The sequence below is a fragment of the Vicugna pacos genome, chromosome 32, assembly GCF_048564905.1.
Source record: "Vicugna pacos chromosome 32, VicPac4, whole genome shotgun sequence".
Lineage (NCBI taxonomy): Eukaryota > Metazoa > Chordata > Mammalia > Artiodactyla > Camelidae > Vicugna > Vicugna pacos.
Window position 1 is genome coordinate 10,027,579 of NC_133018.1, and position 23,608 is coordinate 10,051,186.

Sequence of the window (23,608 nt, forward strand, 5' to 3'; positions counted from 1 at the left end):
CCACTGAACTGTACCCTCCCCTGGGTATCCTGTATTTTTATTTGCTAGATCTGGGAACCCTCACCTGGGTTTAGATTTGGACCTCAGCTTGTAGGCTGTGTTACTATGGCAGGTTCTCTCTTTTTCTCTTTCTCTTTCTCTCTCTTTACTTCCTCCCTCCTTGCCCCCTTCCTTCCCTCCTTCTTTCTTTCATTCTTTCTCCCTCTCCCCGACCAGTCTTTCTAACTGTGTCAAGTACATTAATCTTAGTCCTAAAAGGGCAGCTTGATGACTTTTCACCTAGGCATACGCTCCTGTAACCATCACCCAGAGGAAGGGGCAAGTTTCCAGCATCCCAGAAAATCTCCTTGTGCCCCAGAGGTAATCATTCTTCCTATAACTTCTTTCACTATCAATTAGCTTGACTTTTTCTTGGATTTCCTATATTGGAAGCATACAGTCTGGGCTCCCCCTGTCTGTCTCCTTCCACTTAACACAATGACTGTGAGATTCACCCAGTTATTGTGGGTGACAATATTTCCTTTTTCATTGCTCTATAATATTCTATGGTGTGAATTGTTTGAAAACATCATAATTTGTTTCTCTAGCTGATGGACGTTTAGGTTGTTTCCAGTTTGGGGCTATGGAATGTGCTTGTACAAGCCATTTGGTTGATGTATATCTTCATTCCTAATGGGTATGTACATAAAAGAAGGGCTCCTGGGTTTTAGAATTGACATGTTTACCTTTAGTGGATACAGAAATCATTGCTATAAAGAGAATGCGGGGAATGTGAAGATATCTGGCTAACTTTTGTTAAGTTTTAAGTGTTACCGTGATGAATAAGAGGCATAAGGAATTTCCCTTAGGTTATGGGATATAAAAATGACATGTGACTGTTGCAAAAAAAAATTCAAATGAAATGGAAGCATATAAGTAAAAGGTGGAGTTCATCCCATCTTTTTTTTCTAATGACTAAGGAAAAATACTATGCACTAAGTGTTCTGCATGTATTTTCTTATGTCATCTGCATGTTTTTATTTAATGATGTCAAAAGTAGGGGGTTAGAGGCTGACCCAAAAGATGCCTCACCCAGGGCTGGTTGGTTCCTCTCTCTGAGCCACAGTCTCCCCATCCACATGATGAGGCTCCTGGTGGTCTCTGGGCTCTAATATCGTAGCTCCAGGTCTAATCTAGCAGAGGAAGGATCTGGCATCCAGCCATTTGTGTCTCTGGGATACAGGAGCAAAGAGCCACACATCCTTATGGTCTAGACAAGCATTGCCTTGCGTCTCTCCTTGGCCTCATCCACTCAACATCCCAGAATGGCATTAGTCTGCCTGGCTGACCCCAGGAGCCCCTGTCCTATACCTTTGGCCTCCCCTCAGAGGCTTCCAGGCTGTCCACCCCCACCCTGCCGGCCAGACTCACAGTAGCTCAGGGAGCCACCCTCCCCTCCCCCAGGGTGGCAGCAGGACGAGGAAAGAAAGAGAATCCTCTCCAGCTGGCCCAGGAGACAGACCTCCTTGTGCCCATTAGCCCTCCAAGAACACCCATCCTCCCTCCCTCAGTCCCTCCCTTCCTCCCCCGAGGCCTGTCCGCAGGGACTTGGAATCAGCCAGAAAAGTCAGGCAACTTTTCAGAGACTGGAGCGAGGGGAGGTGAGGTCTCCCAGCCTGGCCTGGGGCCAGCCCCACCCCTCGCTGTGCCCTGTCCGTAACTCCAGACTTTGACCCTGCACTTCAGTCCCAGCTGAGGACAGGAGGCCCTAGACCCAGGAGCCTCCTTTCAGGAGATAGGACCCTGCGTCCACAGCAGCTGCCATTTTTCTTCAAAAATTTGGTACGCCAGGTGAGTGGGGGTGGGGATGATGGCACAGCACATCTGAGCATCCTCCCATTGTCAACAGAGAAGGTCCACATTAGAACCTGACACCCGGACCACAGGTAAGTGCCTTCACCTCTCCAAGCCTCAGTTTCTTCATCTGGAAGACAGGGATCATAACTCATCTCTTACAGGGCTAATCTGAGTATCAAATGAGATAATGACTATAAACGGCTTAGCACAGAACTGGGCACAAAGCTAGGACTCCATAGATGGTAATTATTATTATTTGGGGAGTGGGGAACTCATAGCCTGGTTATCAAGTATTTATAGAATATGTTTCATTTTAAAGATCAGCTCTAAAACTTGGTAAGAGTTAGCCACACGGAGGAACTGGAGAAGCTGATTATATTCATTCAAATGCCTCACTTGTGACTTGTTGATTTTCTTTTTAAAAACAAGCCTTTCCTATTTTGTACGCATGTAGCAATCAGAGACGTGAGCTGCCTCAAGTTCCGTTCTGGGGAGAAGGGAGGTTACAAGCAAACAAATGCCAAGACTGAAAAGTAAGCAGAAAGTGTCACTTGCCAGTTTATTGCCGGCTGTCTAAATAGTTCTATGGCACAGTGCAGAAAGCTCAAATAGAACTGAGCCCAGATGGGCACGCTGTCACACACTGGCTGTGTGACTTTGCGGGAGTGACTTCCTCTCCCTGAACCTCAGTCCCACATCTATAGACCCTCTAAGAGCAGGTGAGAGGATTAAGTAAGAGGGCGTCTGCACTGTGTCTATATGTGTCTAGCAAATGGCAGACGGCCAAAATTCCCTTCCTGCTCCACGTGTACGTAGACATTATAATTACACACACACATACGTAATAACCCCAGCTGTGTGCATCTTCCTGAATGCAACACTCCAAGCATGCTTGGTTGGAGTAATGGCGTAAAACAGAAAGCTGCAACACTAATAAAAAAGAGTCAGCAAGAAGAGAATGGTTGATGATAACAGGGCGGTGTGCACACGAGTCCAGGAGCTCATGCCCCACATACATGGATGATTTTACCCGAGGCTGGGTCTGTCAGATCCTACAGTCTGGCTGCTGATTCTTATAAGAACCTTACGCGTTTATATTGCATTTTAATACACACATACACACACACACACACACACACACACACACACACACGGAGTTGATATAATCAGTATCAAGTTTGATTCATGTAGTTTACTAAGATAATCGACTTAGGACACACATTTTTCCTTTTCAATTCTATGCCTACCAGTAATGTACTAAAAATTCCTACACTCGTATTTTATTTTATTTTATTTTTTTCAATGCGAGACCCTGAAGCATTGGCTGTTTCTCTTCATCTGCTTGATCTGATTTTTTTTTTTGCTAAGTCATGGGATTTGCCAGTGGGAGAGCACCGTGTGTAAGCACACAGCCTTGGGAGGCAGGCTGGCCTGAGCTCTGCTTCTCACCAGTTGGTGTCTGAACCTCAGTTGCCTCATCTGTGAAATGGGCATCATGAGATCCCCAAGTATGGTTAGAAGATTGAAGTAGAGGATGCACGTCAGATCCTCAGCACAGTGAGTGACACTTACTAGGAGATGAAACGCTAGCAGCTCTTGCTGTTATCCCCACGTTACTAGTTATCAGGTCTTTTCTTTCGCAGAGACTTTTTAACCCTTTAACTCTAAGGCTCTGCAAATCCTTTGATGACAAACGTGACTTGGGCAGACCTGTCCCGCTGCTCCACGCCTCCATTTCCCCTTCTGCACGATGCCGTCTTGCATCTTTAGAATTTTACACGCTGGAGGAACTGAGCCCCACGCTGTTACTCATCCCTCTTGATCTTGGCCAGTTGGTTACAGAACTTTCTCTGAGTCTCTTTCCCCCCTACCCTCATGCTCTTTTCTCGGGCATGAGCCACTGCTCCTAATCAGAGGTTTTGCTATGCCTGACCAGCCTTGTCATCAGAGATGCATCATGTGAAGGCTCTTTCTCTCGCTCAGTCAAGTTAAGTGACTTACCCAGGGTCACACAGCGGGCGTGTGCTAGAGCCTGACTGTGCGTGTGAGCAGGTCTGCCCCCTCCCCCTCCCCACCTGGGCTGTTATTGCCACCTCCCCATGCCATACCACCTCCTGGCTTCATTACAGGGAATTTGGAAAATAAAGCCCTCTATTCATGCCTTCTTGTTGTCAGTGTCCAAAAGTGGTCAAGTCTCCAGAGGTTATACAGAGACAGTCAGAAAGCCCAGAGAGGGAAGTCACTTGGCCAAGGTCACACAGCAAGCCAGAAGTCGAGCCAAGTCTGACTTCTGTGTCTCTTCTTCCACATCCGATGTTCTTTCCATTGCTATTTTCAAGGTGCTGGGGGATAGCAGGCCACTACATGTTGAGGCTGGACCCTGTACCAGAACTTTCACCAAGCTAGTCATTTAACCTCCAGGATGACCCCATGAGATGGGGTTAACCCTATTGTACAGCTGAGGAGGTTGCATCTCCCAAGGCAAAGGATGGAGGAGGAGGTGAGGGGTCCCTGAGAGGGTCCGCCCCTGCACCCAAGCCCAAGCTCGCAGCTGAAAGAAGAACCACCCAGAGGAATGATGCTTTTCCCTTTGGGGGTTTTATCTCCAACTTGGCTGCTGAAAACCCAACGGAGTCCAGTTCTTGTGGGCTGGAGCTGCGTTCCCCTTTACAAAACTAGGCCGTATTGAGAATGTCCTGCCGTTCAGGGCCACAGGCTGCAGTTGCCAGGAGGCGAGGTCTGTGGGAGGAGAGCTGTGTGCAGAGAGGAGGGAAAGTTGAATTTGGCCCTTCCGGGCACAAAAAGTCCCCTTGTTCTGCCTCAGCAGGAGCCGGCAGAATATGTCCCTGCTGTGCGGGGCCCAAGCTGCTTCAAGGTCAAAAGCTCCTAGGTCTTCGAAGCTTCTGAGGACCCAGCCGGCCTAATACCTTGAGGCCGGCCTGGAGGGGATGCCCTGGAAGACCTGAGTTCTGAGGCCAGGCATTGCGTCCAACATGCTCACAGCTATATCCACCAGCTGCCAGCGTGGCACACTGTAGGTGTGCCGTTAGTGTATGTCAAGTAGACTTGAATTAAAATTAAATCCCAGCAGCAATATTTACTGGCTGTGTGACTTCAGGTAGCTTACTTGACCTCTCTGAGCCTTTGTTTCCGCATCTGTAGAATGGGGCCACTAACACCAGCCCCTGTCTTGTAAGAATGTTGGGAGACTTAGATGAAACGGGAAGCACTGAGCACGGGGGCTGGCACATGGCAGGCACTCCAGAAATGTCAGTAAGTCGCTTCTTTGGTACTGTTAAGACAGTTTGTTAAGTTTTGACATTTGCCATCTTGTGAAAACTCCCATCTACTCTCTGAGGCATGAGTTATTTTTCTCATTTTCCGGAAGAAGAATTTGAGGCTTGAGAAGCATTTTGCCCAAGGTCAATGGCCAGCAGGCAGCAGAGCTGAGATCTGAGATTTGAAGCCCTAACCACTAGACCACCCAGCCTACAGCTGGCCAGGCAGTCTGCTAGGTCCTTTCCATTTTCCTGGCCTGGGGACAGGGTATTCAAGGAGGCTCCCCAGAGAAAGCCGCATCACTCACCAGCTGTGTGACTTTGGGCAAATTGCTTTGCCTCCTCATGCGCCTCAATTTTCCCACCTGTCACTGAGAGGATCAAGTGTCTGGCATTTTCTAAGCCGCCAGTGGATGTGGCAATGGTGGTGATGATGAAGATCCTCCCTTCCTGCAGGCTGGCACAATGCGCGTGGTGGTGATCGGAGCGGGCGTCATCGGGCTGTCCACTGCCCTCTGCATCCATGAGTGCTACCGCCCAGTACTGCAATCACTGGATGTGAAGGTCTACGCGGACCGCTTTACCCCGCTCACTAGCACTGATGTGGCTGCCGGCCTCTGGCAGCCGTACATCTCCGACCCCAGCCACCCCCAGGAGGCGTGAGTAAGGGTCCCAGAGGGTGGTCCAGGGCTGGAGGGGCTGTGTCTGCATGGAGGATGTCCCCTCTCAGTGTTCCCATCACCAAGAACAACCCCTCATGGAGGCTCTGGTCTGACATGCTGTGATGAAAATAGTAATTAATATTAAGTCCCTACTGTGGCCAAGATAAATGCTACACTTGATCTTGGCCAAAAGCTGAGACACCATGTGTGCCTGACAAACGGAGACTATGTGTGCATTCCTCCCCTGAAGTGGCTGGCTGCCGAAGCCCTATGCATCCGCCAATCAGGAAGACCTCTAAATGGGTGGATCGATATTCAGGTTTAGCAAAGAAGTTGCAGAGGTCATTCTGTTAGTTTCAAAACCACCAGCTGCTGCAAAAAAAGGAACCTTCAAGTGAATAATGGCTGGAACAGAAGTTTCATTCTCACTCCCATCAATGCCACAACCAATATTCCTGATCAGTGGGTGGCAATTCAGGGGCCAGGGCTCCTTCCATCGTGTGGCTCTGCCATCCTCCTATGTGGCTTCTAACGTTGCATTCTCATGGGCCAGCGTCCACAGAAGGAGCACAGCATGAAGACCACGTGGGTGGAATCTTTATGGTCAGTTGGCCAGGATGCAGCCACCTGGCCACCCTGAGCTGCAAGGGAGCCTGGGAAATGTTGAGCTGTGTGCCCAGGAGGCAGAGGAAGCATTTAGAAGCAGTAAGTGATGTCTGCCCCTGGCACTTACAGTCAGGGTGCCCAGAGTGAGCCTGAACTACGTGTCTCACAGTCCCCAAAGCAGGTCAAAGCTTTTATTTAAATGAGCGGCTACATGATCCCAAGCCGGATGTGAGCTTCTAATGGCTGTGATGGCACATCCTTTGCTTCCGGTCTTCTCTGTCCTATTAGTGGGGAAATGGTGGAAAGTTGGGGAGTAGGGAGAGCCGTAGTATTTGGGACACTGCAGAGTGAATGTGGTGGATTTCTGGATCTGGGTACATCCCACCAGCTGGCTCACAGCCCCACACAAGCCGACCCTTAGAGATTTCTCATCCAGCCCAGGGAATTAGGTGACCTAGACTCTGGACCGTCCTTCCAGGCTTTGGAACCAGCAGACCTTCAACTATCTCCTGAGCCACATCAATTCTCCCAACGCTGCAAACATGGGCCTGGCCCTAGTCTCAGGCTACAACCTCTTCCGTGAAGCTGTTCCGGTGAGTGACAAGGTCCTTGACCACAAACCAGGGCTGGGGCCTCCAGTCTGGGGAGTCCTTTGAGCCTCTTAGGCAAAGACTCCCGCATTCAAAACAGATTTCTTTTAAATTTTATTTTTCCTTAAAAATTTTTTTTTGCTTATTTTCAACTTTGTTATTAAGTTGGCAGACACCAAAGAAGCTTCTGATGAACAGGGGGAGGTAGCCCCTTTTGTGTGTGTGTGTGTGTAGCCCTTTTTTGAGTGGTATGGGTCAAACTGAGACACATCCTATAGTGGTGGGCCCTTTATGCTGAAGCCAAAAGGTTTCCTGTTCCCCTGGGGCTTCCAGGACTTTCCATCAAGATGGACTAAAACATTTACCATGGCACAGACTTTGGAGTGCTTACTATGTACCAGGCACTGTCCTGACTACTTTTTAACTAGCGACTCGTTCAGTTCTCATCATAACCAGAAAGTTAAGGGCTATCATTGTCCTCCTTTTGCAGATAAGAATCTAAGAGGCTCAGAGAAATGGAGTGACTTCCTTGAGCTCACAAAGCTCTAACTGGCAGAGCTGGAATTTGAGCCCAGGCAGTCTGTGACCACAGGGTGCCCCATGTGTTATGAAAGGCGGAGCCAAGCGCGGGTGTTCTCGGGTTTCTTGGAACGGGTGGTCTAGGGGTGCCCAGAACCCCATGTCAGCTCTCCAAGATTTGTCCAATGTTTAGCACATGCAAAGGGCCTTACTTTCATCAGCTATAGCCCCCCAAGAGTGATTATTAACCCCATTATACAGACAAGAAAATTGAGTATCAGAGAATTCAAGGTGGTCAGTGGCGAGGCCAAAATCTTCCCCTGGGTTGTCTGAAGCTACATTCTGTTACCGCCCATTCTTATCGCTTGGTGAACCTCACTCCATTTTTCCTTCCCTACTTGTGACAGCCTTACTTATCTGCAGCTTTGTTCTTACCCTTAATATAGCATCATGGTTAAAAACATGGACTCTGAAGCCAAACTCTGTAGGTTCAAATCTCAGTTCCACCATTTATTAGCTGTATGACCTTAGACAAGTTGCTTAACCTCTGTGAACCTCAATAGATCCATCTGTAAAATGGGAATAAAAATAGTATCTACCTCAATGGGTTGTTGTGCAAATTAAATGGATTGGCACAAGTAAAATGCTTGGAACAATGCCTTACACACAGAAAACATTACGTAGGTTTTGGTTATATCATTCTTATTCATGTTCATCCAACACTGCGCTTTCTTCTCTCCTTCCTCTAAAGGATCCTTACTGGAAGGACATAGTTCTGGGATTTAGGAAGCTGACTCCCAGAGAACTGGACAACTTTCCCGATTATAGGTAAGGGTATTGTCACAGGTGAAGGGGCTGAGGCACCATAATTCAGATAGACTTGTCCAGAAGATGGAGGCACCAAATTTCCTGTTCCATCCCAGTCCTAGACGCCCTGGTACCCTGGTCTCTCACTGCTCTAACCAGCTCCTTTGGAGCGCCTACCCTCCCAAACTGCAACTTAGGGTAGGGAGGCAGGGCATACAGGATCATGGATCTCAAGCTCCATACCAGTATCCTATTTTGTAGATGAGGAAACTGAGCTTCAGAGAGGCCAAGTCACTTGCTCAGGTCACACAGCCAATTGACCAGAATGGGATTCCAACCCAGCCCAAACCCCTCTATTCCTTTCTCTACAGCCTGATGCCTCTCTGGCCCTCTCCTCACCTCATCCCATGTCTGAATCCCCTCTACAAATGCACCTAAATCTCCACTTGCCCATCTCAGTGTCAGGGATGGCTTTGTCTGATAGAAAATGTTTCCTTGTTTTGAGCTGAACACCACTTCCCCCTTGAATGTCAACCAGTGGTCCTTGCTCTCCCCTTTGGTGAAGCCCAAGAATGTGACAACTCCCACCTGCATTTGATAGCCTTCAGATATAACTCTGGTTCTGATCCTTTATTCCTACCTTTTGCCCATGGTGATTCTAGCTATGGCTGGTTCAACACAAGCCTGATTCTGGAGGGGAGGAGGTATCTGCAGTGGCTAACTGAAAGGTGAGATTTCCAGCTTCACTTTGAGGAAAGCACCTCCCAGGGACCAGGGGGTATAGTGGATATACTGACTAAATCCAAATGATGGTGAAAACCTTGAAGTCTAGTGGGAGCTATCCTTGGTCCTGACCACCTCTGTGCACTGACAATGGTTCCCACACCTGGTTGGAACTACCTGGGAAATCTTTACATGTGACATTTATTGTCGGTCTCACTAAAATCTGTGATGTTTGTGTAATAGTTTTAGATAGATTCTCTTAATTTTTCCACATATATTTACATCACCTACAAAACCTAAGTTGGCTTTTATTTTGATACTTCATTTTTTTTCTTGTCCAACTGCTGTGGCCAGTACCTCTAGAACATTAAAAGATGATACTGGATGACCCTGTCTTGTTTCTTATGTTGATAGGAATCTTGTAGTGTTCTAAATTAGCAAACATTAGCTTGAGAGATACATTTGTATTTACAGTCACATACATTTCTATTAAGGAAGACTCCATATATTTCCTACATATTATTATTTTATAAAGATTTTTAAAACTCTGGAGTGGACAGTGGCTTTTATCAAGTGACTTGGGATTTAAAATGTAGATTTCAGGACCCCACTTTATATCTACTGAATCAGATTCTCTGGAGTGAGGCTCAGAAATTTGTATTTTAAGAGGTTCTCTGAGGGATTATAATAATCAGCCAGGTTTGGAAACCACTGTATTAAAACATGGTTATTTCTCCTAACTTTGGGACACTTATGACTCCTGTCCTGTCTCACCCAGGAAAGAATGCTCCCAGTTTTTCTACCTTGAGGAAACCATGCAGATGAAATAATCCTGAGATCATGCTTCAGCTTGTATATGGTTTACTTCCTGTTCTTTTAATGTTTCTATTATATTCCTAATAGTGACCTATATTTTTCCTCTGTGAAGTTTAGGGGGAAGTGTGAGTGTCTCCAGCCCACTTCCTTCCTCATGCTCTGCTTCTGCCAAAAGAGCATTTGGCATTGGTCCAACCCCATCCTTCCTCCACCCAGCATCTCATCCCCTTTGATATTACAAAGCAGCATGATGGTAGTAAGAGTCCCAATTCCATCATTGACTCACTGCATGACTTTCAGAAAGGCCCTTCTTCCATCTCCATCTGCCCAGTGAGTGGATTGGACCATCTCAGGTTTCCCAAGACACATTTCATGGACCACTGGTCCATCAAGGTGCTCGTGAGCTCATTGGACTGTACAGCCATATGCTCGAGGAGCATCCTGGGGGACTAACATCCACAGAAGGTTCTTTGGGAAATGTCCCCCAGGCCATCCTCTTGGAAGGATGGGACAGAGAACTGAATGCTGGACTTTTCAATGTTTTTGATTATCCCAGGTTAACTGAGAGGGGAGTGAAATTCTTCCTGCGGAAGGTGGAGTCTTTTGAGGAGGTGAGCTGAAGGGCTAGAGGGGCTGGAGGGCCTGGATGTAGGAGAGAGGAGCAGAGGGGAGGCCTTTGCTTCCGGTTGCAGGGTTGTGAGGGGTGCCTTTTCAGGCTTCCAGTTTCCCTTTGAGTCCTGCTCCAGATTCTAGACCTTTTTTTTTTTAAATCTCAGAATGATTCAGGCATTCTGCCTTGATGTTGGTGGCAGGAGCAAAGAGACAGTGGGATCACGGTGGCCATTAGGGGCTATGTGTGAGTTTTAGGGCCAGAGAGCTGGCTGTCCCATCTCAATGTCAGCTGCACCTGATCCCAAGTTCCTGACACTTGGTTGCTTCTTACCAACATCTGAGTTGATGTTCCTACAAAGTCAAGGCCCTCAACTGACTTACCTCCAGAGAAACACCACCACCAGTAATGATGATGCTAGCAGCTACCGTCATCAAGCACTGTCTATGTACTGGGGGCTGTGCTGTATGACTTCACTCCAGCCCAGCCCCTAGAACAGTGCTTGGCACATGGAAGACGCTTGGCACCTGCAGCCATTAACATATATGAACATCTGCTCTAGGTCAAGCCCCGGTGGGCACTTGATATACATAGTTGACTTAGACACAGCTCTCATCCTCAAGGGGTTCACAGTCAGTGTGGCAAACGCTGGCTCATGAACAATAGCAGTGCCTTGCGATGGGTGTGTGTGCGTCCCAGGACTGACCTGTAGAAGGAGCACGGGGGCTGGGCTGGGAGTTTGGTACCCCTGATGCCACATCCTTGAGCTGTGGGACATCCCATACAATGCACGGAGCTGGGGCTTCCAACGTGCCTTCCGCAGATGCCTTGGCCGAGTAGGAGGCAAGAGAATGAAATAAAAGGGAGACAGAAGGAGGGCGGAAACTATCTCTGCATCCTTTCTGACTTCTGGAAGATTCCAAGAAGGTTTCCTTCTTCTGCACGACTCCTTTCCAAACTCTTTTACATGCAGAGTCCCACTGGAGCCTCCCAGCAGCTTATGAACAAGTATTACCGGGCCCATTTTATAGCTAAGGAAGCTGAGCCTTAAGGAGGTGATGGGACAGTTCTGAGGTCACAACGTGGGTAAACGGCAGAGGGAGATTTGGAGGCAGGCCCATGGTTTCCTCACTGAGCCTCCTCCCAGCTGCTCCACAGGGAGCAGAGAGCTGCAGGGTAGGAGGAGGAGGCAAGGGATTTTAGGGTCCTCACCTCCTCCCATCCCACATGCCCTCTTGGTTTTACCAGGTGGCAAGAGGAGGCGCCGATGTGATTATCAACTGCACTGGGGTGTGGGCTGGGGCGTTGCAACCAGACCCCCTGCTGCAGCCAGGCCGGGGGCAGATCATTAAGGTAAGTCTGAAGGTGAGGGATGAGCTTTTGTTGATAGAAAGGTTGTTTCTGCCTGCTTATTTCATCTCCAGAGATGGAGGATGAATCGAGGACATCTGTTAGAGGAACCCCCTAGCCTTCATGGAATGGACATGTCAAAGAGACGAGAACCAAATGACCCTTCCAAATGTACTCTTCTTCTGGGCGGGGCTCTTCTTATTAGTAAACCGTGTGTGTGTCTGTACATATGTAGGAGCTGCCTAGGCCTGTATCGCACTAAAGAGCAAACATTTATGGAGTGTCTACTAAGTGCCAGACACAAGCCTGAGCACTTCGTTGTGTTAATTAATTTGACCCTTACTGCCACCCTTTGAGATGTATACTATCCATCGTCTCACCATTGCCATCTTACAGATGGAGAAATGGAGGCACAGAGAAATTAAGTAACATGCACAAGTTCTCATCGCAGTTAAGTGATGGAACCGGGATTATAACCCAGGCAACCTGGTTTAACAGCCTGGGTGTTTCATTCATGGTTTCACACCACCTCTTACTGTGTGCCTGTTTGTGGGTGTGCACATGTGAGTGTACATGAGTGCATTCATAGGTGTGTCTTCCTTAGAAGGGGCTCTTGTGTGTGTGTGTTTACACATGTGTGCTGAGCTTTTCTGTGGATGAGAATGTGTGATGCTTTGGGAAGCAGGGGTGGCTCGCATTTAGGGCAGCTCCTCCTGCAAAAGCAAGCAGGGAGGTGCAGATTTGGGAGGGAGGGGACTTGGGAGGGTTAAGGAATCAGCTTTGCCACTCTTGTCAGAACATCTGGTGATAGAGGGGTGCAGGGGAGGGGAACCCACTGATCTAACCCTCTTGACAAAACTTCTGCATCCTCAACCCACAGGTGGATGCTCCTTGGATAAAGCACTTCATTATCACCCATGACCCAGAGAGAGGCATCTACAAGTCCCCGTACATCATCCCGGGGTAAAAATCTGACATCCTAGGGCAGACGTGGGGGCACCTTCCTGCCCTCTTTATGCACCGCCACTGTCTGCCCAGGTCCCTTGCTTAGTCTTTTCAGGTTTGTTCTTCCAATGTTGTTAAATGAGGTTGAGCCATTACATCTCTGGGAAAGCAGGACTCAGCCTTAACCCATCTCTATCTTGAACATGCTTTTGGGTAGCAGTACTTGTGATGCTAGAGACAAAGGTAGCTGATATGATGGCAGTGAGACCAGCAGTGTTGTGAGTGGCAATAATGGGGTGGCGGTGGAGCTGACGATGCTAACTATTGACAGAACAGTGGTGGTAGTAGAGATAGGATTGTTGTAGATGAGATCCGTGTAGATGAGGGTAGTGACTGGGAGTGGGGGTGGTAGTTGGTGCTGATGGAGACTACACCATCAATGGTGATGTTGATAGCATGGCAGAGCTGACAGTGACGGCAATGTTAATGGTGTGACTGTGCTGACTGTCTCAACGGCGATGTTAGTGGCGTGGTGGAGGTGACATATCAATAGTGATGCTAATGGTGGTGGTGGAAATGGGGAGTGAGGATGATGGTGATGACATATTAATGGTAGCAAAGAAGACAGTAGTAAAGATAATGTTGTTGTTGGAGATGACAATATTTCCCCAGATTTACCGAGATATAATTGATATATAGCATTGTGTACATTTAAGATATACAACATGATAAAAAAAGATATATGACATGATTTGCTATATGTATATACTGTGAAATGATGACCACATAAGTTTAGTTAACACATCCAACAACTCACATAATCACAGTTTGTATGTGTGCGGGTGGTGGGGGTCGGGGGGAGAACATTTAAGGTCTACTCTCAGCAATTTTCAAGAGTATAATACAGTGTTGTTAACTATCATTACCATGTTGTCCATAGAAGGAATGACAATGTGGACAGTGATCTTAGTGGTGATGATGGAGGTGGCTGTTGATGGGGATGATGGCATCTATTGCAGTAATGTTGATGGTATTGTTAGCAAGGATGGTAATGTCAATGTTTAGTGTTTTAGGTAGACATGGCGTTAAGGGTGAGCATAGCAATGATCCCCCTCCCCGCTTTATCTCAAAGTCTTCATTTTCCCTCATCTGTCATCCCGCTCACTTTTATCTAGGATCCAGGCAGTGACTCTTGGAGGCATCTTCCAGCTGGGGAACTGGAGTGAGACAAACAATATCCAGGACCACAACACCATCTGGGAAGGTTGCTGCAGATTGGAGCCCACACTGAAGGTCAGGTGGGGAGAGACATCAGTGCCCTAGACCAGGATCCTGGCAGCTTGATCATAAGGACACTTGAGGATGGGAAGATATCATGACTGGGGTAATTGGGCAAAATAATTCCAACAAGGGACAGTGGAAGACACTAGAATCTGACCATGTACAGGGAAGTCCTACTGTGAGCTGGTGAAACCTATCTGGTCATGGCTCAGAATTGATTTCTCTTGAGGTGGCATCTCCCAAATACCTTAATCTGTCTTCACAAGGAGCAGATGTATTGGGTGCAGAAATCTCAGTTTTCACATTTGCCTGCTAATGGTGATGATGATAGTAATGGTGGTAAGGGTGGGGATGAAATTAATGGTTGGTGTTGGCGGTGACGAAAACACGGAGGGTGATGATAATGATTTGATGAGGTGATATTATGGTGGTGGCTGGTGGTGATGGTGGCCAATAAAGATGGGATAGTTGATAGCATTGGTAGTGAGATGGTAGTAAGGATGTTGGTAGTGAGTGTAGTGGTCATTAAGAAAAGTGACTGTGATGATGGTGGTGGTGGTGGCGGTGGCAGCGGTGATGGTAATGAGGTTCCTAAAGCTGTCTCTCTATCACCTAAAAATGGCATCAGAAAAAAAAATTCACATATGAATCACTAACACTCTTCTTTCCAGGATGCAGAAATTGTTGGTGAATGGACTGGCTTCCGGCCAGCACGTCCCCAGGTTCGACTAGAAAGAGAACAACTTCACTTTGGATCTTCAAACACAGAGGTATGGTCTCCTAGCAAGGAGACTCTCCCGACTCCTCTCCCGACTTCTGAGAGGGCTCAGATATTTCCAGGGAAACATCATGTCTGACCTCAGGCAGGAGCAGCAGTGGCTGGTATCCCCTCCTCTATAAATGGGGAAACTGAGGCTCAGTAAAAGTAAAGGACCTGCTCAAGGTTATACAGAAGGAAGCACCTAAATTTGCTAGAGCCTCTGGTCCAGTAGAAGGAAAGGGGGCATTTACTGAGCATCTGCTTTGTGTCTATGATGTGAATGACCTTATTGAATCTCCCCTACAGCTCTTTGGGATAGATTCTCCCCATGCTTCAGATAAGCAAACTGGGATTCCCAGAAGTAGAAATCACTTGGCTAAATCAGATCACAGGCAAGGGCCAAGGCTGGGATGGGGTTTGAATTTGAGTCCAAAGCCATTTCCCAGATGTCCATTTTGTGGTTGCCCCATCATCTCTCTGGGGTCCCCTCTCTTGTCCTCTCTCATAGGGTACGGATTGGGCTTATCGAAATGGCTGAAGGAGTCTAGGTCACTTTTCCTCCCTTATTCTGGTCATATAGTGAGGTGTGTGTATAGAGGAGTTTTGTGTATGTGATGTGTGTATATAGAGGTCATATGTGTGTGTGGTGGGGCTGGGGGGAGAGTCACATACGGAGTTTAACTGCCTGCTGATGGTTTCAGCTTTGAAAAAGGTCCCTGGGGTCTTGCCTCTCTCCAGAGTCCACCCATACTGTGGCCCCTGCTCTTCCCTCCTGAGGTGGGGAGAAGGGGCTGTCTATTAACACAGGAGGTTCAGCTGGATGGGAACCAGGAAGGGGATTTAGGGAACTTCAGATAGTTTGATGCTGGGATGAGGGGGAAATATCTGACCTCAAGTTCTAGATGATTCCACTTTTCCTGTGCTGAGTACTTAACACAAGTCCATCTCCTAAGCAGAAGGGGAGTCTAGGGTATTGACCTCCAGCTCCCCAAACACCCCCCTTACTGCTGTTCCCAGGATCCCCACCAGGGTACCCAGAGGAGCTCTGGTACCACTGGGCTTGGCCCAGGATTCTTTAGGAAGCTCCTGAGTCTTCCAGTGCAGACCCAGCCACCTTCTCTCTTGCCTCTCCCAGGTCATCCACAACTATGGCCATGGAGGCTACGGGCTCACCATCCACTGGGGCTGTGCCCTGGAGGTGGCCAAGCTCTTTGGGGAAGTCCTGGAAGAAAGGAATTTGCTCAAAATGCCACCATCCCACCTCTGAAGTCACCAGTGACCACCACTCCCCTGACCGAAACCCCCTGCTCCCCTCGGCCAACTAATCAAGGTGCTCCTTTGCTTATTCCCCACCCCTATCCTGGCTCCTTTCCGCAAGAAGCCCAAGACGAGAGGAAAACACAAGGTCAACTCCTGGAGGCGAGTCTGGCTCTACTTGGGGGCCCCTCTGATGGTTGAGGTCTCTCCACCCTCTCTGGGCCCGACGTTACCAAGAACAGCTGGAGGCTGTTGTCCTGTGAGTCCTCAGAAGGAAGGAAAGCTCAGAAAATCCAAGAGGTGAGCAGAAAACTGAGGATAGTTGAGGTTAAGAATCCTGATGACAAGTCACACTAACACATTAAAGGCTCTGAAAAGTCCTGCAGCAAAGACACCTAACCTATGCTGTTTAGTCTGGTCTTCTTAAACTGATCTGGCTATGGAAACCCTTTTGCCCAGAGCACCACGGCCACAGAATGCACTTGAGGCAATGCTGCAACCAATTTCATCACGATAAGTTACAGGTAGGACCAGAAGGTAGAGGAGGGAGAAGAGGTGAGGCATTGAACTAGCCACACGTGACGTCTCTTCCACATCCAGGACTCCTAATGGCATCAGCTGCCCACTGAGTGGCCCCTGTGACCATTGAGAAGGGGTCCCGGGAGGGATGAGCCCACAAGGAACCCCTTCATAGAGAACTAAACTCACCAAGCATACTCCATGTTTGAGAGGGCAATGGAGGGCCGATGTAACATCTTTACCTTTTGGCGGGAACCCTCTGAGATGGCTGACTGGCTTCCAGATGTTTCTGAATGAGCCCAGTAGGCACCTTAGCATCTTCATCCCTAATTATCTGCCTCCACCTCTGAGGTTGAACTTTCATCTGTCTGGGGTTATTGTGAAAGATCAGATTGGAGAAGTCTTCCTGCGTTTGCGACCAGTGGCACCCTAAGTGCTGTGAAGAGGTCTTGGTTGACCCACACCATCTACGTCCACACCATTACTGTCTGTTTCTTTCCATGTCATTTCAACCAATGGGTTCTTTGTGAAGCATCTGCCATGATTTCGGCTGGCACTAAGCTAAGTGGGGTGAAGCAGTCCAAGATCTCAAAATTCCTGTCCTAATAATGATGATGGTAATTATCATGACAGCTATAATTTGTTGCATGCTAACTGGGTACCAGTGCTAAACTCTTGCATACATTACTCATTTAATCCTTACAACCTACCCCCACCCTCCCATGAAGTAGCTAATTATCCCCATTTCGTAGCGGAGAAGACCAAGGCACAGAGAAGCAACAGAGGTCAACAGCTGGGAAGGGGTGGACTGGAGATTTGGGGCAAGAAATTATGTGATCCCAGTGCCTCGCTTTCAACCACCATGCAACACTGGGTTCCAGGCTGGGCGGGTGGCGGGGGTTGGGGGAAATATACAGTTATGAAGGAATCGGGTGGCTTCCTCCCCAACTCTTTCTGCAAACACACTGGAAAAGAACCAGCTCTCTCCTCCTCACAGCCACATTTGGACCAATACCGGGCGACTCCCACCAGATTGCAGCTGGGGGCACTTCCTGGTGCTTCGAATGAAACACAACATTTAATTTTTGACCAAGGTGATTACCCAACCTCAAATTCTCCAGGGACAACGACCCCTACCAGTCAAGTTTAGTTGTCAGCAGGAAACCTAAAAGGCAACATGGTGAACTCGAAAAAAACTTAGAGAGCCAGGAAAGTCCACATTCAGACAAAAAGTGACCCTCCCTTTCGAAAATAGTGAGGACCTCTTCGCAATGTGGTTTCCTCTTGACTCTGTTCTAAAATTCAGAAAGCAAGGCGCATAGGGAAATTCTGCAGTCCACATAGATGTGTATACATGTGTGACATTTGGCTTAATTTCTTCACTTTCCTTGACCTAACATTCCTCCTCCTTCCCTGAAGGTGATCTACAACCAAATTTTCCACGAATTCTTGGCCGCTTGCTGAGTTTACAGAAGTTTATCTTTCTTTGTTGAATTATCTTGGCCCTTTGGTCAAAATTCAATTGGCCATAAATGCATGGACACTCAATTCTATTCTATTCTATTCATCTATATATCAGTCCTTATGCTAGTACCACACTCTCTTGATGACTGTAGCTTTGCAGTAAGTTTGACTCCCTTACTCTGCCACAGTCCTCCCCTCTTCCTGCTGCTCTCTACACCTCCATTTCGCACATTTATATTCCAGGAATTAACTACTATCCCCAGCCTTGTAATAGAGCTGTACTTATTTTTAATTAGTCTGAGTATAATTTCTATTCCTTGCACCTAAAACAGCCTTGAGGAGAACTCTCAAGGGCTTCTCTCAACCATCTCCCATCTCACCATCATCACCTTTCTTCTTTGTGCTAACAGAACCCCAATTTTGTGTTCAAGAGGCTATGGGTATTGCTCGATCCTGTGGGAGGGAGGCCCTTTCTTCTCCAGCCGGAGGGGAGGACTCATGCTGGGATGGGCATGTGACCTAGGTCTGCCCAATGCCAAGCAATGGTCCATCTGCTGGAGGACTTCCCTTTCCATCCAAAACCAATAGACCCTTTAGAAAGAAAAGCTTTTGTAACTGCTTCTTCTTCATTCAACCTCCTTTGAAAATAAACATGATGGCAGGCACTTTGGCAGCCATCTTGCAACCATGAGGTTTCACACACAGGGTCAAAAGATGGTGAAGTGGAAAAGCAAAAGGAAGCTGGGTCCTTGATATTGTTGAGCTGCTGACCTTCCCTGAAACTGTCTGACTTTGGGCTTGTTGTTAAAGGGACAATTAAAATTCTAATGGGCTAAGCTACCATTTGTTGGTTTCACTGTTGTTTGCAGCCCGAGGTTATCCCAATCTTTTTATTTTTATTAGTAGTAACCAAGGGAGACTCTTGGTCTCATCTTTCAAGGCTCTCTGTTGCTTAACATTATTAAAAAATAACGAATATCCATATTCACTTAAAAGGCCATCTCTAAGACACTCTTATCTCACAGCCAACACATCTCATTTACGGATTCCTGAGAATACTTGAAGTGAGGGGAAAAAGGAAACCACATAGCTCTGGCTACATTAAACGTGTTGGGTCATTTTTCTAAAATCCTTCTTAAGACTGAGAGAAACAGATGACATTTCCATTAATGGAAAGGGGAACTTGTAGATAATTCAAAATTAGATACAAAGGTCTGCTGCTTGTGCATTTCAGATGCTTGGGGAATTTTTGTGGCAGCCCTCAGATCATTCAATAATACTGATTTTCTAAAAGGGCAGGCAAGTGAGAAGCCAAAGAATTTTTCAGCTTTCATTTTCTCAAGAAGAGAAAGCCCTCGACCACAAGCCTTTTGACTCCAGCCCCTGGAAAACATTTCTGCACCCCCTCCTGACCGCGGTCCCCAGCTCCTCCGGGTTATTTGAGGGTGAAGCCAGTGGACTTGCTCATCTGGCAGTGTCTGGCCAGCTGGAAGGCAAAAAAGACAAGCAAACATTCTGTGTTACCCAGGAGAGCTCAGCAGACCAGAAATAATTAGAGCTTTAGCCGCTCGGGGTTCAAGGAAGCGTGGGTGTCAGGGAGAGGAAGTTCTGGCAAGCCGCCCCCCCTGACTCCTGAGGCCAAGGAGGCTGCAGCCCATATACTCAGGGATGTGGCATTATTTGCAGTCAAGCTAGGACCTGTCATTAGGACATTAGGACAAACAGACAAACTTCAACCCCTGCGAGGTCCATCACCAACATGTTTTAATAAGAGATGAACGTATACATTTGGCTTCCCGCAGTGTTCACTTCCAGCAGATATGTCCGAGCAGAGGGTCAGCCTTCTTTGGCCTTTGATGGGATCTGGTAGCTTCCTCCATCCTTCTCTGCCTCCACGGTGGGGAAAAGGCTTGTGGAAATCAGATCCTGGAGATGGATGTTGTCGGCTGAGACACGGTGTCAGCCTTTCCTTCTGAGGTCACCCCCCAAACCCAGTTGACTTCCCTTCTCTTCCTTTCAAAATGTCCATGTTTCACACATCTGGGCCCTCCCGTTCCTCCCTACCCACGGCATCCCTGCTGTGGGGCCTATTGCTGGAATCCCCGGAGCCGCCTCTGCCGAAAGACCAGGTCAGCAGGGCCTGCAGAGAATCCCAGGGAGGAAGGACTTCTGGTCCCACGGCCCCGATGGGAGCGGGTGGTTGGTTTAGTGTCTTTGCATTACTCTGTCCATTTGGCCACCCGCCACGCTCAAAATCCAAGGCGCTGAAACCTGAGTTAACTGTTTTCTTGCCCCAAGAGCTGCCAATCAGCCTGACCAAGGTGGGGGCCGGAAAAGTAGCCCCTGGCTTGGCCTTCACTGCTTCCGCAGGGGAGCCCCCTGCTTTGGCTGTGGGCTTGGTTTTCATCTCCATCCCCAGTTCCTGGGGGAACAGCTTTCTGAGGTTGTCATTGGGTACAAGCCCAGCTGTCCCCATGGACCCACTGGGATTCCCCGGAGCCAGGGACAGCCACTCCCAGAGGGGGCCAGCTGGAGGCATGCGGCTCAGGTTCAAAGGCATGTCCATCAGCCGGGACTATTCAGACCCTGGGGAGGCAAACCGAGGGGCCCCTTCCAAGGGAGCGTTTCTCAGACCCAAGAAAAAGCTGCTCAGGCCACACCCAAGTCACCTGCCAGTTCCAGGAAGAAAGCCTGGGGCTGGGCGTGCAGAAGAAACCTAAGAACTGGTCCAGATAGTAGGTGGCAGGTGTCACCTTACCGGGCAGCGGGTCTCACAGGGGTCCAGGCCTGGATTGTATCTACAGATCTTTTGGTGGTCATTCACCGAGGGTGTGACCGGCTGACCCTGGCTGGTGTCCGGCTGGCTACCGGCATCACCGGGCACTCCCGATGTGGCAGTTGTCCCATGCAGATCCATAGGTTATTAACAAACCTCCCCCACGTGTACAGAGAACCCCCCAGAGCAATCGCCTCCCCATCCCCGGGTGGATCTCGATAAACATGAGCAGAGTCTGGACAAAAAGCCTCCCTGGTCCAGGTGGTACTCTTGGGTGAGTTCTTGGTGTCGGCAGTGACGGTCGATGCCCCAGCCGGGTGCCACCAGCTCCCCACGCTCTACAGCCTCAGTCCCCCACCTTGGTCACTACTCCTGAGAGCCTGAGTTTGACCTGGCGACACCTGTGCCGTGCATCCCTCGCCCGACCATCTCCTGGCCCCACTCCCGATGGCTGGACTCCTGCAGTCCGCGGCCTTTGGTCTCGATGGGCAAAAAGCAGGAGGCCAGGGCAGCCAGAAGGCAGCAGCCACTATAAACCGCCAGCGTCAGGTACACGGAGGATTCCAACATCACCTGGGGAAGAGAGACACACATGGGTGAGAGCATCAGTTCTGAAGCACTGGCACCACTGACCATTCAGATACTATTGATAATGCCAGACCCTCTTGTAAGCCCTCTTTGTCACTGTCCCACGGAGTCCTTATCCTTACGACAGCTGTATGAGCTACCTTTTCCATCCCCAATTTACAGAGGAAAAAACTGAGGCTTAAAGAGGGTTAAGTAGTGTACCCAAGTTCTTACAAGGACTAAGGATGGGACTGGGATTTGAACGCAGACCCCATCAGCCTCAGGAGTCTGTACTCCTTATAACAACACTCTCTCCCAGAGCAGCACACCGGCTGGCTTCCTGGTTTTATGACCCCGGGGCAAATTATGCCGCAGAGCTAACCCTCATTTCCTCATCTGCCGCGTGGGCAGAAGGGCAGAAGCCACCTCCTAACAAGAGGATACTTATTATTAAACTCAGGAACACTTGGCGCCAGGCAGGCACATGGCAAGCTGTCAACCAGTGCTAGTGAATAGGGACCTACAACGGCCAAACGCAATGGCTCGGAACAGAACTACTTGGCTAAAACATGTGTTGCAATTTTATTTACACGAAACGCCCAGAAGAGGTAAAATTCACACAGACAGCATGCAGACCGATGGTTGCCAGGGGCTGGAGGATGGGGAGATGGGGAGTGACCGCTTAATGGATACGGAGTTTTATTTTGGGATGAGGAAGAGGTTTGGAACTAGATAGAGGTGGCAGCTGTACAAGGTTGTGAACGCGCTTCACGCCACTGAATCATTCACTGTAAATAAAACAGTGCATTTTATGTCATGCGACTTTTACTCAATAAAATAAAGTGATGAGAACAGGGGGAAAAGGAAATGGGTATTAAAAAAGCAAAAAGATTTCATAAGAAGAACTTCCCCCAACCCCTGTCAAAGGATAGAAATGCGTCAAGACCCAATGAGCTATAAAATTCTGCAACCACACCTAATTATCCAACTCAGAAAGCAGGGACCAGGATATTTGTCTTCCACGAAAGCATGGTGGCTTGTTTGTTCTCATTCAAATTGTTTTCAGCCAAGTCATTGGGTTTGGTTCCCGGCTCCTCTGCTTCCCAGCTGTGTGACCTTGGGCAAGTTCCTTTACTCCTCTGAGCCTCAGTTTTCTCATTTGCAAGTAATACAGCTTCTCTCCAGGATGAGTTGCTAAGATAATGCACACCGAGGGTAGTGCAGAGGCTCGGTGGTGTATAGTAATGGTGTGGCATGCGCGTTGGCTTTTGTCACCCCCCAAACCCCTGCCACCGGCCCTGTATTGGGGGCGACACCTACCTGAGCAATGAACGGGGTGATGAGAGCGCCCACCCTCGCCATGCCGCTGCAGGTGCCCAGGCCCAGCGCTCGGGTCGCCGTGGGGTAGACCTGAAACACAGCCGCCAAAGAAGGCTCGAGAAAAAGCAGGCCCCTCCCACCTCTCGAACTCAGGAATGATGGGAATCAGCCCTGTGGGCGGGCCTGAGTCAGTCTCAGCCCCTTAGGTGTTGGTGATCCCGTTGAGGGGGTGGGAGAGCCAGGTGGAGAGTCTCACCCTAAACGGGATGAGGAAACTCAACTGAGAAAGAGGGCACGAGGCCAAGCTGGGGGTGGGAACCCCGTAAGGGGGTCCTCCCTGCCCTGGGTGGTTATGTCCAAGCAGATAAATGAATAAGTAATTGATTCCTGTTTTTCTGTTTGTTTGTTTCCATCATAGAGAATATCGAGCACAGACTAAAACACAATTATAATCAATCTTCCAGGACCAAACATAATACCCTGTGTTTGTTTCTTCTTAAAAAATTTTTTTCCGGGGGGTAATTTGATTGATCGATCGATCGATTGATTGATTTATGGGGTGCTGGGGATTGAACCCGTGGGCGCTAAGCACACCCTCTACCACTGAGCTATACCCTCCCCCAGCCCCCGTGTTTGTTTCAATCACCCTTTCTCAATTCCTTCCTCTCCTAAATTATATGAAGGCAGATCCTAGAGGTGATATAACTTTATCCGTTAGCTATTTCTATACATGCAGACTGTTTTTTTCCTCTTAGAAAAAGGTGGCGGGCATTTCCCATGTCCAGATTTGGTCTTCTACCACAGCGTGATTTTTTTTTTTCATTTTAGGAGAATATATTTTATTCTACTTTCATTAAAAATACATTGGACTGGCGTCATCAGTCTTAGCACCTTAGAATTTACAAAGACGCTTCTAGTATTA

The 23,608-nt window shown here is 48.4% G+C and overlaps 2 protein-coding genes across 5 annotated transcripts in view; one reads left to right on the forward strand and one right to left on the reverse strand.

Annotated features, from left to right (window-relative positions):
* The first annotated feature begins 1,657 nt into the window (after positions 1-1,657).
* Positions 1,658-16,421, forward strand: DAO (D-amino acid oxidase). Of its 2 annotated transcripts, none has more exons than XM_006204752.4 (11): positions 1,658-1,830; positions 5,571-5,773; positions 6,861-6,975; positions 8,243-8,319; positions 8,961-9,026; positions 10,394-10,448; positions 11,696-11,800; positions 12,678-12,760; positions 13,918-14,035; positions 14,695-14,793; positions 15,919-16,421. In XM_006204752.4, the coding sequence occupies exons 2-11, from the start codon at positions 5,580-5,582 to the stop codon at positions 16,048-16,050; spliced, it is 1,044 nt and encodes a 347-aa protein (XP_006204814.1). In that variant the 5' UTR covers positions 1,658-1,830; positions 5,571-5,579; the 3' UTR covers positions 16,051-16,421. The 2 variants fall into 2 exon arrangements, with proteins under 2 accessions (XP_006204814.1, XP_031525838.1); XM_031669978.2 differs by having other exon boundaries at positions 1,658-1,821.
* Positions 16,422-19,811: 3,390 nt separating this feature from the next.
* The window catches only part of SVOP (SV2 related protein), a 46,436-nt gene continuing 42,639 nt past the window's right edge, over positions 19,812-23,608 (reverse strand). Inside the window, exons 12-14 of one of the 3 annotated variants that reach the window (XM_072953670.1) lie at positions 22,687-22,776; positions 21,158-21,372; positions 19,868-19,949 (exon numbers count right to left, since the gene is read on the reverse strand). In XM_072953670.1, coding sequence (XP_072809771.1) covers positions 21,166-21,372; positions 22,687-22,776 — 297 coding nt within the window. In that variant the 3' untranslated portion in view covers positions 19,868-19,949; positions 21,158-21,165. Of the gene's footprint in view, positions 21,373-22,686; positions 22,777-23,608 lie in introns of all 3 variants that reach the window. The other 2 variants (XM_006204753.4, XM_072953671.1) reach the window with 2 other exon arrangements.